General features: G+C 33.5%; 1 protein-coding gene across 1 annotated transcript; it reads right to left on the bottom strand.

Moving 5' to 3' along the window:
• Positions 1–2,966: 2,966 nt before the first annotated feature.
• Positions 2,967–10,644, bottom strand: LOC148625101 (protein DVR-1-like). The gene is made up of 3 exons (XM_088568388.1): positions 10,357–10,644; positions 7,577–7,687; positions 2,967–4,013 (listed from the first exon to the last, which is right to left on the bottom strand). The coding sequence occupies exons 1-3, from the start codon at positions 10,385–10,387 to the stop codon at positions 3,463–3,465; spliced, it is 693 nt and encodes a 230-aa protein (XP_088424514.1). The 5' UTR covers positions 10,388–10,644; the 3' UTR covers positions 2,967–3,462.
• Positions 10,645–14,716: the final 4,072 nt, after the last annotated feature.

The raw sequence follows: 14,716 nt of genomic DNA, 5'->3' as shown, positions 1-14,716 counted from the left end.
CCCGACCCTACCCACCTCTCCCTATTTCCAGTGGCAATCAAAATTTGTCGACCCCATTGTCCTTGTGTCCCATCCCTTTTCGTTTCATCATCATTTCATGTTCATGTTATCATTACTTTCATGTTCATCGTCTGAATATAGCTGAAATATTGCTGCTCGGACAAAACAAAACAAACGTTTTTATCCTAATAAGTCGTGTTTATTGAAAATGCATTTTAACCAAAATATAGACACTTTTATGTTTAATTTGTTTGTTTCTACCTCTCACTTTTAATAAATACTAAAACAAACATCAATGATCTGAAAAATACTTAAATGACTGTGAAGGTATATCTGTTATATACCAAACATCACAACAACATAAGATGTTAGGCTAATATGTACAACCAACTTTACTTCTGTGAAATGAACACGCACTAATTCCTTTTCTTAAACATCATTTCTATCAACCGACCATTGGTCATCATTATATTTTTTTGCGTTCCAGGACAGCTCTACAATGTATTTTCGTGACATATTTTCTGTTCAACACGTACTCCTCAATGAAAGAACATATTCGCGTCAATTTATTATCGCGACCTTTCTTTTTCTCACGAAATTAGCAAAAATGAGTTGGTTAAACATATTCCATTATTAAGTTTCTTCGCAAAATCGCTGAAACATCGTATCAATTCAATGCCCTTTCCTTCTCTTGATCAGTAATTTTGTTTAAACTGACCTCATGACGATGTTTCTAAGCAATAGACTATTTTAAGGAAATATTATAGTGTAATATGTTAGAACATAGTAGCGATACTTTGGTACAGAATGTTTATTACAATATACTCAGGTGCTGTTTCCGTCTACTTTCTGCTTAAAAAATCTGTCAATTTACATTAACATAGCTGCTGTGATATTGAACAGTAAGAATGCAATATATTGCATTACTCTTAAATATTGATGTATGATGCCATGAGACAAGGTATAATGTTAATAGGTCATAAGATAATGCAAATAACAAAATGATTGAAAATGTATGTAAAGTAAAATTGAGCATTAGAATCAAGTTCATAAATACAAAAAGAACAAAATAAAAAAAAATAACACCACTCATATTGATATTGCATATTTCAATATAATGTACATATGTTTTAATGGATAATCTCGCACCAGCAACAGTTAACCCAAATACACAGGAAGATCTAATTCCATAAATAAAATGAGTATATAGGGATATTTGAAGATCGATATGTCTATTTCAACAATCAAAATCATTCGCAATACTATCTTTAAAATAGCCATTTGGTCAAATAACGTGTAACATATTTATTCAACACGAAACCCGTAATTACCATTGGCCTTCAAGATTTTGACAGACATCTCTCTTTATGAGGCTTTTAATTGCGGGAACCATCAAAACCGTAAGACTTTTGAAGAATACTTAGCGTTTTTTAGATAATAGGAAATGTTGGCTTAAGACAGACCTTTACCTAAATGTATGATTAAATATAGCGCATCATGTGACCTTTTAATGATCGTCTCTTAATGATAAAACCATTTATGTATTCACTTATTCACCCATTTCTTTATAACTTAACTTGAGTGCAAGTGTATATTTAATTTACAATAGTAAAAACATGTGCATACATACGACCCATGGGTGACATTTTTCATTTCTATGGGGTTATTGTACTTTTGACATGCACAGTATCCATTCTCGTTATTATCACCGCAAAAAGAAAAGCCAGAGTTCAAGTCATCAGGTTTTCCAACGAAAAACATAGATCTTGTTGCAATCAGGTAAAAAAAAAACCTACAGTGAAATATATTTTGTTTTGCTAGGTTTAGGTAGTTGAGTCGATCGAATTTGATATATAGTGAAGGATACCATGTATATTTTCCGGAGTGTATCGACAAATGGACAGGCTGACATTAATCGATATCACTTCTCGTAAAAAAGGCCAAGCATTAGAAATCGTAGGACGGGTGAATGTACTTTTTCCAAGTTTCCTAGATTTGTTTGTTTGTTTAATTGGTTTTTTTTTCTTAATTTGTTTATTTCTTTTTTCGTATATCAAATTTACCAAAAATAAGTTATTCGAACTATTTGTAAATGAATTGAATAACAAAGTACGACTATCAACAATTATTTTCGAAAATCCAACTAAAAAAAAAACCACTGAATTTATAATTGAACTACGTTTAAAGACTTGCATTTATATAACACATTCAAATACGTGAAAAACAAGTTGCTGTTTTGAAAAAAGAAAGTTAATGGTCGTTAATGTTTCTTATTTACTGATGAAAGATATAGATATTAACATTAATAAGTTTTGTTACGTAATAACTGACACTTCACACTATTTATCTCTGGTTAAAATACGTTTACAGCAACTATTCAGTAAGAAACATGTTTTTACGCTTAGGCCATGTTTTTTTAGGGTGGATTTTGATGTGTTTGAATCATACCACTGGCATTTTTCCGATATATATATATATATATATATATATATATATATATATATACGTCTCAGAATGTGACGACTCTATTCGCTTCATTGCTCCATCGGATCAAATTGATACAGGAAGATATGCAAACCTATAGAAAGGTCTGAAAAATTCCCAACGATGTTAGAACTGTCAAATTTGCGATAACTCGAACTCGTACCGCTGTGACATCTATGGCAACACCGCCTGCACTAAGTCCAGCGCCCTAGACCACTGGGCCAGCTAGGCTATATAAAAATATAGCTTTCGCTGGCCGGGTCATTCCTCCTGGTAGGATTAATCAAGGGCTGTAACTTAGTACACGATGTATGGTAGTACGGGACAGTTCATTTAGATTTTATTATGTAGGATAGAGGATCAGATTAATGATGCATGTCACAACAAATCAGTATTATACAAACGTCTCAGAATGTGACGACTCTATTCGCTACACTGCTCCACCAGAACAAATTGATACAGGGAAGATATGTAAACGTATAGAAAGGTCTGAAAAATTTAATAAGTCAAGAGATAATATTTACAGCTTTCATAATCTGATACGTTTTGATTATTCTGTTTTTTCCTACATGTTACAAACATGCTAATTCCTCTTTCATGACTTCTTTTTTATTCTTTGAAAACGTTTGTGTTGTCTATGTTGCTTTGTCTGTTTTCCCGGTCTATACTATGTTCCATGTAATGAATATCCTGTTAATCTTTCTATTCATGGTCTCTGCTTTTCCTCCTATTACCTCACGTTTTCTTCGTTTTCTTACTACTTATGGTTTTCAAAATATATTTATATTCACACTTAAAAAAAACTGACGAACACAATTCCTCTTTACTGAATTAGAAGGAAACAAGGATAAAAAGCAAACAAACAATAATAAGTAAACAAGTTCATGTAGTAATGGATTCCACAAATTTTCTTGATGTCGAGAGGTCCAGATCACAGATCGTTATCATCTACAAAAGGTGTATATCTTGTTATTTATATTATAGACAGCCACACGATTTCACAATCGCTCCTCTCAAACGTTTAAATGCAACAGTGTCGTGCTTTGTGATATACACCATTGTCAATGGTTCGTATTCAGTCGGGGAGCAATGAACACATAACTTTTCATCCGGTTCAACATCGCCATGAACAGAACTACTGTAGAAACTTTTGACCAAGGCATGTCCAGTAAACAGCTCACTTTCCTTGTTAATGCGACACTTTCCTGAACAAATGTTACAATAAAATGATTCAGGAGCCACCACAAAATCCATTCCTATTTCAGTCAATTTAACATGCCATGGCCGCACCTTGCATCCATCAGTAGTATTGACCGTATCCATTCCCTCTATGACCAAATCTCTCTTTTGCCTTGTCCTAAGCGAAGTTAATAGTGTATGGTTCATGTTTTCATATAACACTAACTTACCCATCGTAAATTTTGATTCAAGTTTCTTTGGATTAATTTTGTAAGCACAGCTTAAAATATGTTTGCCACATAACTTCATAAAGTCCCGTGTGACATCTTTAACCAGATATGCTCCTTTTTCTAAAATAAAATAATGTTCCTTTACACTTCAGTGGCTATAAAACAATATACTTATACAGATATGTATTTTCTATCGTTTTCAAAAATATGTAAATTTTATTTCGTCTGGTATTTCATATTGTAAGAACATATAATCATTGTAAATTTATAATGTAATTTATCTTCCTACAAATTTAACTAAAAATTGTGAGGTTGCCTTCTGTTGACTGTGTTTCAAATGTTTAAAGAGATAACAGTTAACAGTTTCTGTTACATATGTCTAACACGTTCACTACCATGTCAATTTACCAACCTTGCATTTGGGCGATTTTGCATGACTATCTTGAAGATTGATTAGTAAGATATTATTTCGGGGACAACAAATGTTAAGAAATATCATTTTAACTATTTACTTGCATTTAACTCATACTGAAAATTGCACGGAATAATTATCATTAACTTATCATTTCATGTTTAAACTTATTACTTTGAGCTAGATATGATATTTAATGTAATTGGTATTGTGCACAAGGTAATATTTATAATTTGATGTCTTGTGTTAATAGTTTTTCCTTTTTAATTTTCTCGTTACTTACTATTTCTATCATGTAAAGTGATGCAATGAAAATTATAAAATATTGATAATAAATATGCATGTATTTTATATACTTTTCATATTTTTTTATATATATATTTACATTGTCCTTCAGTAATACTTGATTTAAATCATTTATCCACCCGAGATGGTTAAATGGAGGTTAAGCTAGCATGTTAAAATATTAGTTTTACCGTTAAGAAAGGAGACATGATTAAAATTAAAAGTAGGCCATGACAACTGGGGAAATGTAAAATGGCAGAAAACTTCTTGCACAAATTAAACTTCCGTCCAGAGGTTAAAAGTCAAGGACATTTCTAAGCACAGGTTTAGATTTTGTGATTTACTTTTTAATATCACCATGTTTATTTATAAGAACAACCCGAAAGTACGCTATGCATTTTCAGAAAATATAAATCTGTTGACGCTAGCATTTTTGTATTTTTATGAAGTGTATACACAAACATGTAAAACTGATAAATATTCGTGTATTGTTAATATATATATATATATATATATATATATATATATATATATATAAAGTTCTGAAAAATTCCCAACGATGTTAGAACTGACAAATTTGCGATGATATATATTGGATGATATTCATGCTTTTCTGTTGTACCAATAGTTTGGAAACAGAATAGGTTGTCCGGGAATTGATTTCGTATTTTACAATTTCAGTATAATTAGTATTTAAAATATGAGAAAATTTGCTACTTCAAACACATTTTGTAAAGCTCATGTTGCAGATCGAATCGAGAACGTTGTGTTTATTTTATTTGTTATTCAGTAAAGAATATTTAGATATATATGTAATATTCTTCGGTGTCTTATTATCTTTTAATCATTGAAAATGCACTAAAATGCAATCATTTTTAAAAGCATTTTTGTTCTGTAATTAAATAGTAATTTTTTGTCGGAAATAGTCCTTTTTACATTTTTGAAATTCTATATATGTTACTTGTTTCCAAATACCTAAAATAAGACATATTCACTTAAATTACGTATCAAAGTTTATTGCGGTCGATTGATCTTTGACCCCTTCTCTAATTAATACAAAAAAACTTTTCACTTTCATAATTACGATATTCAAGAACTACATTGATTTATCCTTCCATTCACAAATGATATAGCCGTATACCTTCTAGGCCCATTAAACTCGAAAACCAAAGCAAGTTTTCATACCTTTCCGCAGCACTAATGACAATAAAGTTGAAAAAGATAGCATTTTCCGTATATCTATTACACCCTTCATTTCGTTCATAATAAAGCCAAGACAACGTTGCTTCTAGCATTTACTTTGACTGTCTTTGTGGATATAAACCACAATAATCCCTAAAATATCTTTCTTAAGGCAAAATTAACCAATCACTTGCACGATATGAGTGACGTTGTCCATCAAGCTTACTTTTGCTATGATTTGTGTAATTGTCGTTTTCGTGCTAACATGTATACTCAATACAGTCGTACCCGTTGAATCGGACCATGGTTATTTTGACGAAGACCAGACATGGAAAACAGACAAACACAAAAAAGAATATAAAGTAACTAAAATAATACATACAAAATGACAAAAGTAAATGAGCAACTCGGACTTTACTAAAAACTGGGAGCATTGACCGGGTGCATCGTTTGGGGTAAGCGTCCTCTGCTTTTCTAGAAACACCCGCTAATTTGCTCATAAAAAAGTCAAGTCCGAGGTAGTCGAAAAAAAAAGTTTGTTTGTTGTTGGGGTTTAACGTCCGAGCAGCAATATTTCAGCTATATTCAGACAATGAACATGAAATGGATGATAAAATGAACATGAAATGAAAAAAAAAGGATGGGTCACAAGGATGATAGGGTCGACAAATTTTGATTGCCACTGGAAAAAGGGGGATGGGTAAGGTCGGGCAATTTAGCCTCCTGTGGCGGAGCGCAAAGGTTCCTACTCCTATCGAATACCACAGCAGGGTTCTTTAACGTGCGAGGAACGTGGCATCTTTCCCAACACGGTGCACCACTATGGTTTGCGGTCAGGTTTTCCGTATTATAGCCTGACAACCCCAGCATGTAACACGCCAGGGGTACCCCATTCCACCACCTGGGGCACACATCCCAGTTGCTCTGTGGGCAGAGCGCCTAGCCCCCGGCTAGGTTTCTGAGCACTATATAATCGCCTTTTACGACAAGCTTAGCGCTGCTGCAGGCCTATTCTTTTAACACCGGGACCTGCACGGCTCTCGAAAAAAAAGAAAGAAAAACTATGACACTTTGAACCAATCAGTTTTCAGGGTGCAGATGAATGCACTGTATCAATTTTAAAAAAAGCGTTTTTCTTCGTTTCTAAAGTCACAGTCATGGGTGTTTTTTAAAGGAAAGTACTATAGAATACATGAAACAGGTATGTGACGCCCATATACTGTTTTTGTGTGGGATCCTTCCCATTTTATAGTATATGGGGGAATAGGAAATGGGGATGGTGTATGTGAGATGGGGAAAATAATTTTAAAACATCATTGACATGAAAAATGTATGGAATTTGTTTAAAAAAAACAAAACAAAACAAAAGCTAACATGTTGAAGAATTAAAATATATTTATAATTTAATATGATAATGCAAATATTTGATAAGAAATATTCAATGGGTACTGTACGGCGAAAGGGGATTTTACTAACAGGAATGGGGTGTTATCAATTTGGAAATGGGGAATGGGGGATGGTTTATGGTATAAATGGGAAGTTTATACCTTTCAGGAGCTGTATCATAGGATCTGCCTGGTTTTTGCATGGGTAGTCTCACAATGGATTATTGTACTTGTATTGGAAATATACCCGGTACAAAGTCATATTACAAACGCAAATTAGTGCGATATCATATCGGCTCGGGAATTACTCAACATAAGAATATATCTAAAAATGCAATTAAGTTCTTTTTCATTTGTAGTAAATTGAAAAGCACATATTTTTGTTGATATTATAGGGTTATAGACATTATTTTTATTACCAAAAAATTTTCCAAAAGTCGTTCTTTCTGTTGGTATTACAAACTCGGCGTAAGAAACACGGAAGTCATCAGGTAAATCTTCTGTTCCAAACTCCATGATATCTCCGTCATCTAAAACATATAAAAAGAACATTTGATATTATTATATCGAATGGAAGTTAATAAAAAAAGTATACCAATGACAAAGACTTTAATGCGCAGTAACTAGAATACCCCGGTGTTTACAAGAGTTATTTTGTTAATAAAAACATAATGCGGTCATATTTCCTTTGAAGTTTAATAGCAATGTACAAATCTGATTGTTTTTAAAATAACTCTAACTTATGTTATGCACTAACGTTCGAATGTTAGCTTAAATATGATTAAACTGTCAATACAATACAAAAGAGCACCAATACGGGAATTATCAGTCCAATACGGCTTTTACCTGTCCAATACGTCATATTGCTCTAGGACAATATGACGTATTGGGCTAGTCAATAAAGGTATAATTGCGTAAGGTTTTCCATATTGGCTGAGGTAATAGATCCTCGGCTTGCAATATTAGACTTCGGCTACCCCTCAGACCAACTTGGCTATCATCGGACCAATAACTGAGACAATATAGAAAACCTTACGCAATAATACTATTAAAGCTGGATTAGCTGCCAAATTTGTTCAGTTTTGATTCTACTGAATTTTGCTGATAGAATGAAATAAGTTTGAAGTAATGCAATTGAAGCAATTAAAGTCGGTAATACCTACAGAATATTGTAAAAACAATACTTTTTTAATAAAACAAGATCGATAGCTCTGATCTTATTATTTTTCGCCATTACTTCTGAAGATTGCCGACAGGACATTAACCTGGGTTAAAAATACTTTAACCTTGGTAAAAAAAAACAATAACGAATGCACAGGTAAGCACGTGTCTTGTTTACATTTCATTTCATCAATTCCTTTATTCGTTTTCAAATAAATAATGACAATTACTGACCATATTTGTGCCACATTTTATCACAATACGTAAATTACAAAAGGACCCTTGCATTATATTGCCTTTTACGGCTTGATTTCGACGGTCTTCCTTGCCATTGATTACCACTTTCGCTTTGCAATCAGATTTGGTTTTAAAAAACGCGACCCTTACAGTACATGCTTGGATTAAGGTCACCAGAGGTCACATGCATACGAATTAATCTAAGTCGATTTTTTGTCTTGTAAGACAATAAATATATAGACACCTATTTCATGTATTTAACACATTTTCCTTGTGAATATCGAATGAAATAATACAGGAAAGGTACAGTTTAGTAGAAATAGTTCAGTTAAGGCAGAAACCAAAAACAAAATGACGAAAATGACAGTTAACGCTTTAAACAAAATTATGGCAATCAATCAAATGTGTCATTATTTAATAAAAGATAGTTCCATTTTTTACAGAGGCGGTTCTAGGTATCATTAGCCATAAAATATCTTAGGTATACGGATCAACGTAAATCTTTAGTGAACTATACTCTAATTCTGTCGCTTAAAACCCATATTTCATTTCAGTCTTGTAGTGTGAATGTGAGGACTATTTATTTTAACGGTTGATAATTTAGTGCTGAGGTTTTCAAGAGAAGGTCTTTTCACACTTTTGAAGTCGTTAATATTGTTAGCGACTTCTAGAATTCGTAATTTCTGTACTTTACATTAATTCATATGTGATTTGCATAATTATGTATTACTACAGTCACCAACATATTCTTGTGATAAGTGCCGTAGAACCGTCAACTCTAGCTTCATTCAACATCAAAATGTACCTCTTAATGCTACATGTTTTATGTGTGCTTTTTATTTGTATGAGAGCGGGAATTTAACATTAAAAGATAAAACGATCAGTTAGCTTTAAACTTCTGTAATAAAGCTGAGAAACGCTTAGTCACCAAGTTGTTTTGATTGAAGAAACATTCGGGTTATTACGGTTACAAAGTCAATCGATTTCATGTAGTCTGAGAGCGCATCGCAACTTCGCTTGAAGTTTACCGATCTTAGCCTGTTGCGCTACACAACAAAGTTCAAAATTCAAAAGTAAAGTCGGTACATATAAAACATTACAGCATAAGCTCTAACGAACTTTTAAAACGTTTAAGCTTTCAATCGTTCTAAACTGTCAAGTATAAACTATTTTCGAAACAGGAATAAACTTATTTTGCTAGTAATGTACAAATGTACGATATGTCAAAAGATGTGAAATGAAAAAGAAAATGAATGTATATTATCAATCGACCTAAAATCTTCAAGTTTCAGCTAACTTAAATTTGTGATTTTTTAGATTCTGAACCAAGTCAATACATTAAGAAAATCACTGATTGATTAGGAGTTAAGTTTAGTAGAACACTGAAATCGCCTGGATACGCCAAAATCAGTGGCATAGAATATTTCACAATTAGCGACTTTGAAGACTTCAGTCTAAAATAAACGGTTATTTTTTGCAGTCTTAATATTGCAAGTACTAGTATTTGGGCTGATCTGCTAACCTACACAATAAATATATTTCCATTGTGAGAATATGAAAGTTATACATTTATTTTAAATTCTTAAGATAAGCATATTAATGTATTTCAACCAGAAACAGTGTTTGTTACTTTTCAACATTTCCCTCTCTTTCTGAAATTATAAATTCAATTATGTAAAAAGATAGATACTTAAGTGACCGTGCTTTTAGTAACTAGTATCACGTGTTATGTATCAAACATCAAAACAAGAAATTAACCTAAAATATAATTGTTTAAAGTCATGAAATGATAGAAACTTACGTGATTTTCCTTCTATGAAATGAACACGCATTTGTTCCTTTCCAAAACCATCATTACTGTCAAACAACCATTTATCATCGTCGTGGACTGATACTTCATTGTAAAGTTTTTTCGTATAATCATTGACAAAATCGTTAAAATCGAGTGACACATCCTTTTTTTACCAGTAATTCTGTTCAGACTGACATCATTTTTAATACTGTCAAATATATCAAGTTTAAAACTTGAAACATGATTTCTAATGAAACACGTTAAAACAAACAGTGTGAGCGTTTTCATTTTGAACACGATTTGATACACTGGTAGAGTGAGTATTTATTCAAAACCGGATCATCTTTTGCCGCCTACGTGCTGCTACTAACACGAAAATTGGACAAAGCAGTTTTACATAACAAGAAGAAAATGATGAAAATATGTGGCGATTTCAAATGAAAAGTTGATCGATGAGATCTACTTTTAAAAAATGATTGTGGCGTCAATGATGCAGCTTTATTGTTGCTGTAGGTTTATTTGAAACAAAACAAAACGAGTCGTAGGTATCCCTCTATCCCCTTCATCCCACCTGGTGGATTTTTCCATAGAGTTAGAAGCGTTCTTTACTGTGTACCCTCTAAACTTGTACATTTAACTGTCAACCGTCAATTCGATTGATCATTTTTCTAAGGATCATTCCTTATAATTTCTAAAATCATGTGGAATTTATAGGAACAAAACCTACTTTTATCAAGATTCCTACCAAATTCAAATTAATTTTGTTCTATTTATGCTATACAAAATAAATGCAATGGGGAAAGGCGATTTTAAAATTTTTTTCGATGTATTTATGTCTGCAGCCCCGAGACACAAATTCAATTGATTTTCTGTTTGAAGATAGTTCAATTTAAAGTTTAAAAACTTGAATGCAAAAAGCTGATTTGGGCATAGAAATCAATTTTAATAGTTGTTAAAAGTGCAAGATTTCAATTTAGTCAACTTAAAAGTAAAACCTTTTTGACAATTATTTACCCAATCTAAATAGCAGTGACATTCATTTTTGTCGGGTCAATATTTGTGCTACAAAAACCAATAAATTTAGTTTGGTGTGGTTTATATAAATGTTAACAAAAAGCACTCTCTTTTTACGTTATTTTATTTTGATTGATTGATTGTTGGGGTTTAACGTCCGAGCAGCAATATTTCAGCTATATTCAGACGATGAAAATGAAATGGATGATGAAATGAAAAATGGAATGGGACACAAGGATAATGGGGTCGTTAAATTTTGATTGCCACAAGAAAAAGGGAGGGATGGGTAGGGTCGGGCAATTTAGCCTTCTGTGGAGGAGGAACCCTATGGTTCCTACTCCGGGAGAATACCACAGTAGGGTTCTTTAACGTGAGAGGAACGTGGCATCTTTCCCAACACGGTGTACCACTGAGGTTTGCGGTCAGGTTTTCCGAATTATAGCCTGACAACCCCAGCATGTAACACGCCAGGGGTACCCCATTCCACCTACTGGGGCACAACCCAGTTGCTCTGTGGGCAGAGCGTCCTAGCCCCCTGCTAAGGTTCTGAGCACTATTGAGTCGCTTTTTACGACAAACTTAGCGCTGCTGCAGGCCTATTCTTTTGACACACGGACCTGCACGGGGCTATTTTATTTTGATGACGTTGCGAACATAAAATGTCCCTGCCCCGTGCAGGTCCGGGTGTTAAAAGAATAGGCCTGCAGCAGCGCTAAGCTTGTCGTATAAGGCGACTAAATAGTCCTCAGAAACCTAGCCGGGGGCTAGGGCGCTCTGCCCACAGAGCAACTGGGATGTGTGCCCCAGGTGGTGGAATGGGGTACCCCTGGCGTGTTGAATGCTGGGGTTGTCAGGCTATAATACAGAGAACCTGACCGCAAACCATAGTGGTGCACCGTGTTGGGAAAGATGCCACGTTCCTCGCACGTTAAAGAACCCTACTGTGGTATTCGATAGGAGTAGGAACCTTTGCGCTCCGCCACAGGAGGCTAAATTGCCCGACCTTACCCATCCCCCTTTTTCCAGTGGCAATCAAAATTTGTCGACCCTATTATCCTTGTGACCCATCCTTTTTTTTCATTTCATGTTCATTTTATCATCCATTTCATGTTCATTGTCTGAATATAGCTGAAATATTGCTGCTCGGACGTTAAACCCCAACAAACAAATAAAATGTCCCTAGAGAGAAAATCATTTTTATTCTAACATCGATCAGAGGGGCTGGTGGAAACATTTATCAGAACGTAAAGAAATAAAGTTCATGCGTATCCGTAGCAATATGAATTCTATTTTTCACGTGATATTTTATTGTCGATTGAATCCACGTCCTAAAAGAACCAAGCATAAAACCAAACAATTCTTTATAATGATTTTATATAAGAATTTCAAGAATTACAATTAAAACTATGATCATGCATTATGGAAAATGGTCATTGTGTAGAAAATTAAGTTCATATCTGTATGAAATAACTTGAAGTAATCTGATTTTTGGCATAAGTTTGTTTTTCTATATGTATTTTTTATTTATTGTAATAAAAGAAAGACAATGTATGCGACTGGGGCATGATTTACAAACGATAATCAACAACGAACAATTATATATTTTTAATTAGGAATTATGGATGTTTAAAATATCGCATTGATGAGGTTTGCTTAAACTCTTAAATGTAGTAGTTCTTGTTCATTATATTTTGTTTTCTATTTACTTATTTTTTTCACGATATATACTTCGTGATGCTTTTTTCAAAAAGGTCGTTACTGGTTCTTATCTACTTATGAATGATATAAGTGTTTGCATCAACAAGAAAGTCGATGTCGTGACATGATAACGTGACGTCATTTATCTGTGACCGTGACTTAAAAATCAGTGATCAACAACATCGATCCACAACACATATATTCTGTTAAACATTACAGAGTTATTGCCATTTCCTCCAATACTGAATAACCTCTTTCTGATTTACAGCTGTTGCATAAATACCATAAATACCTGTCATGCATTTGGTATTTTCAAGTGCATTTCATCTTGGATCACAAATAATTCCTATGTCCGATCATCCAATCATTGTGTAGGAGATCCGAGCAAACAAACAATGGACCACAATAGCGCATGCTGATTCCCCAATATAAATTCTTTTTTTTTTCTTTTTTTTTGGTTGGTGGGGGTATGTATATATGAATTAGAATCATGGCTCTAGATCTAGAATGATTTTCATTAGACAGAATAATGTGTGTTAAGTGCAATGATTGCCCAGCCCTTTTTCATTTGATTTTTTCCACGATTTTACGGACCATAGAAATTTATATAAAGTAGATTTTAATCAAAAACATTTTTGCTCCAACATTACACAAAATTCGGAATATTTTCGAACAAGATGGGGTTCATACCCCAAGATCCCCTAGATTCGCCTCTACATAACTTCTTTTTGTGTATTGTTGTGATAGTTATTTTAATTTAACAAAAAAGATTTTCCATCAAAATCCTTTTCTACATCTTACTTTTGTACTTTTCTTCAGTAATATAGTACATTGTCAAAAATCGACTTTAAAAATTTGGTTGATAGTAAAGGAAATATACAGATGAAAGTAAAGTTATAGAGAGGAACAAGAGGCTCCCATGAGCCTGAATCGCTCACTTGGTTGGATTTTGCCGTTCAAAGGCAATAAATTTAACAAGTTGTCCAACTATTTTGACTCAGGAAGACATTGGTAGGACTTATCATAAGGACCATTTCAGCAGTTTCTATCTACCATAGTTTTCAAGACATAGGCTGAAAACTGTAAAAAATAAATCCCGTCTTTGCCTTTCCAGGGCAATAGCTCTGACAACTTTTCTCCCTGAAGACTTTTGTATTTCTAATAATAAGGATCATTTCAGCTACTGAAAGAATGTGGCTAAACCTAATGGTTGTGGAGATAGAACTGTTCTATGGCACTTTTAGAACTGTCCTAGGGCTGACTCGTCAAGTTTCTTTGAGAGGTTAAAACTGATCTCATCTGTAGAAAATAATAGAATTAAACCTATACTACTATCACCTTCTCCAAAGAAGAGATAGTGGAAGATCATAAATCTGTGCTATCCTCTTTTCTTCTCTCTACCAAACATGATGAATGTGATCATCTACCGTCTATGTAAATGATTCCTAAACTCGACAAGAACTCACTAACAACACTACACAGGTGGATCTGCCAAATCTACTACCAAACCTATTTCAAAACCTTTAACTGATACACTCACAGCTGTTAAAGAGGACCTCTAGTCCTACTACGATACTTGTTACCCCCGTGGTGGTATTAATTCAATGTGGATCCCGAAAAATTTGAAATATCTTCTAGGAACCCTCAAATCAAGAAT

Source organism: Perna viridis, chromosome 2 (assembly GCF_037379345.1).
Source record: "Perna viridis isolate PV_CMFRI_1.1 ecotype Kerala chromosome 2, ASM3737934v1, whole genome shotgun sequence".
NCBI classification, from domain to species: Eukaryota; Metazoa; Mollusca; class Bivalvia; order Mytilida; family Mytilidae; genus Perna; species Perna viridis.
The sequence above is the reverse complement of the archived record's forward strand: the minus strand, read 5'-3'. Positions and strand labels throughout refer to the sequence as shown.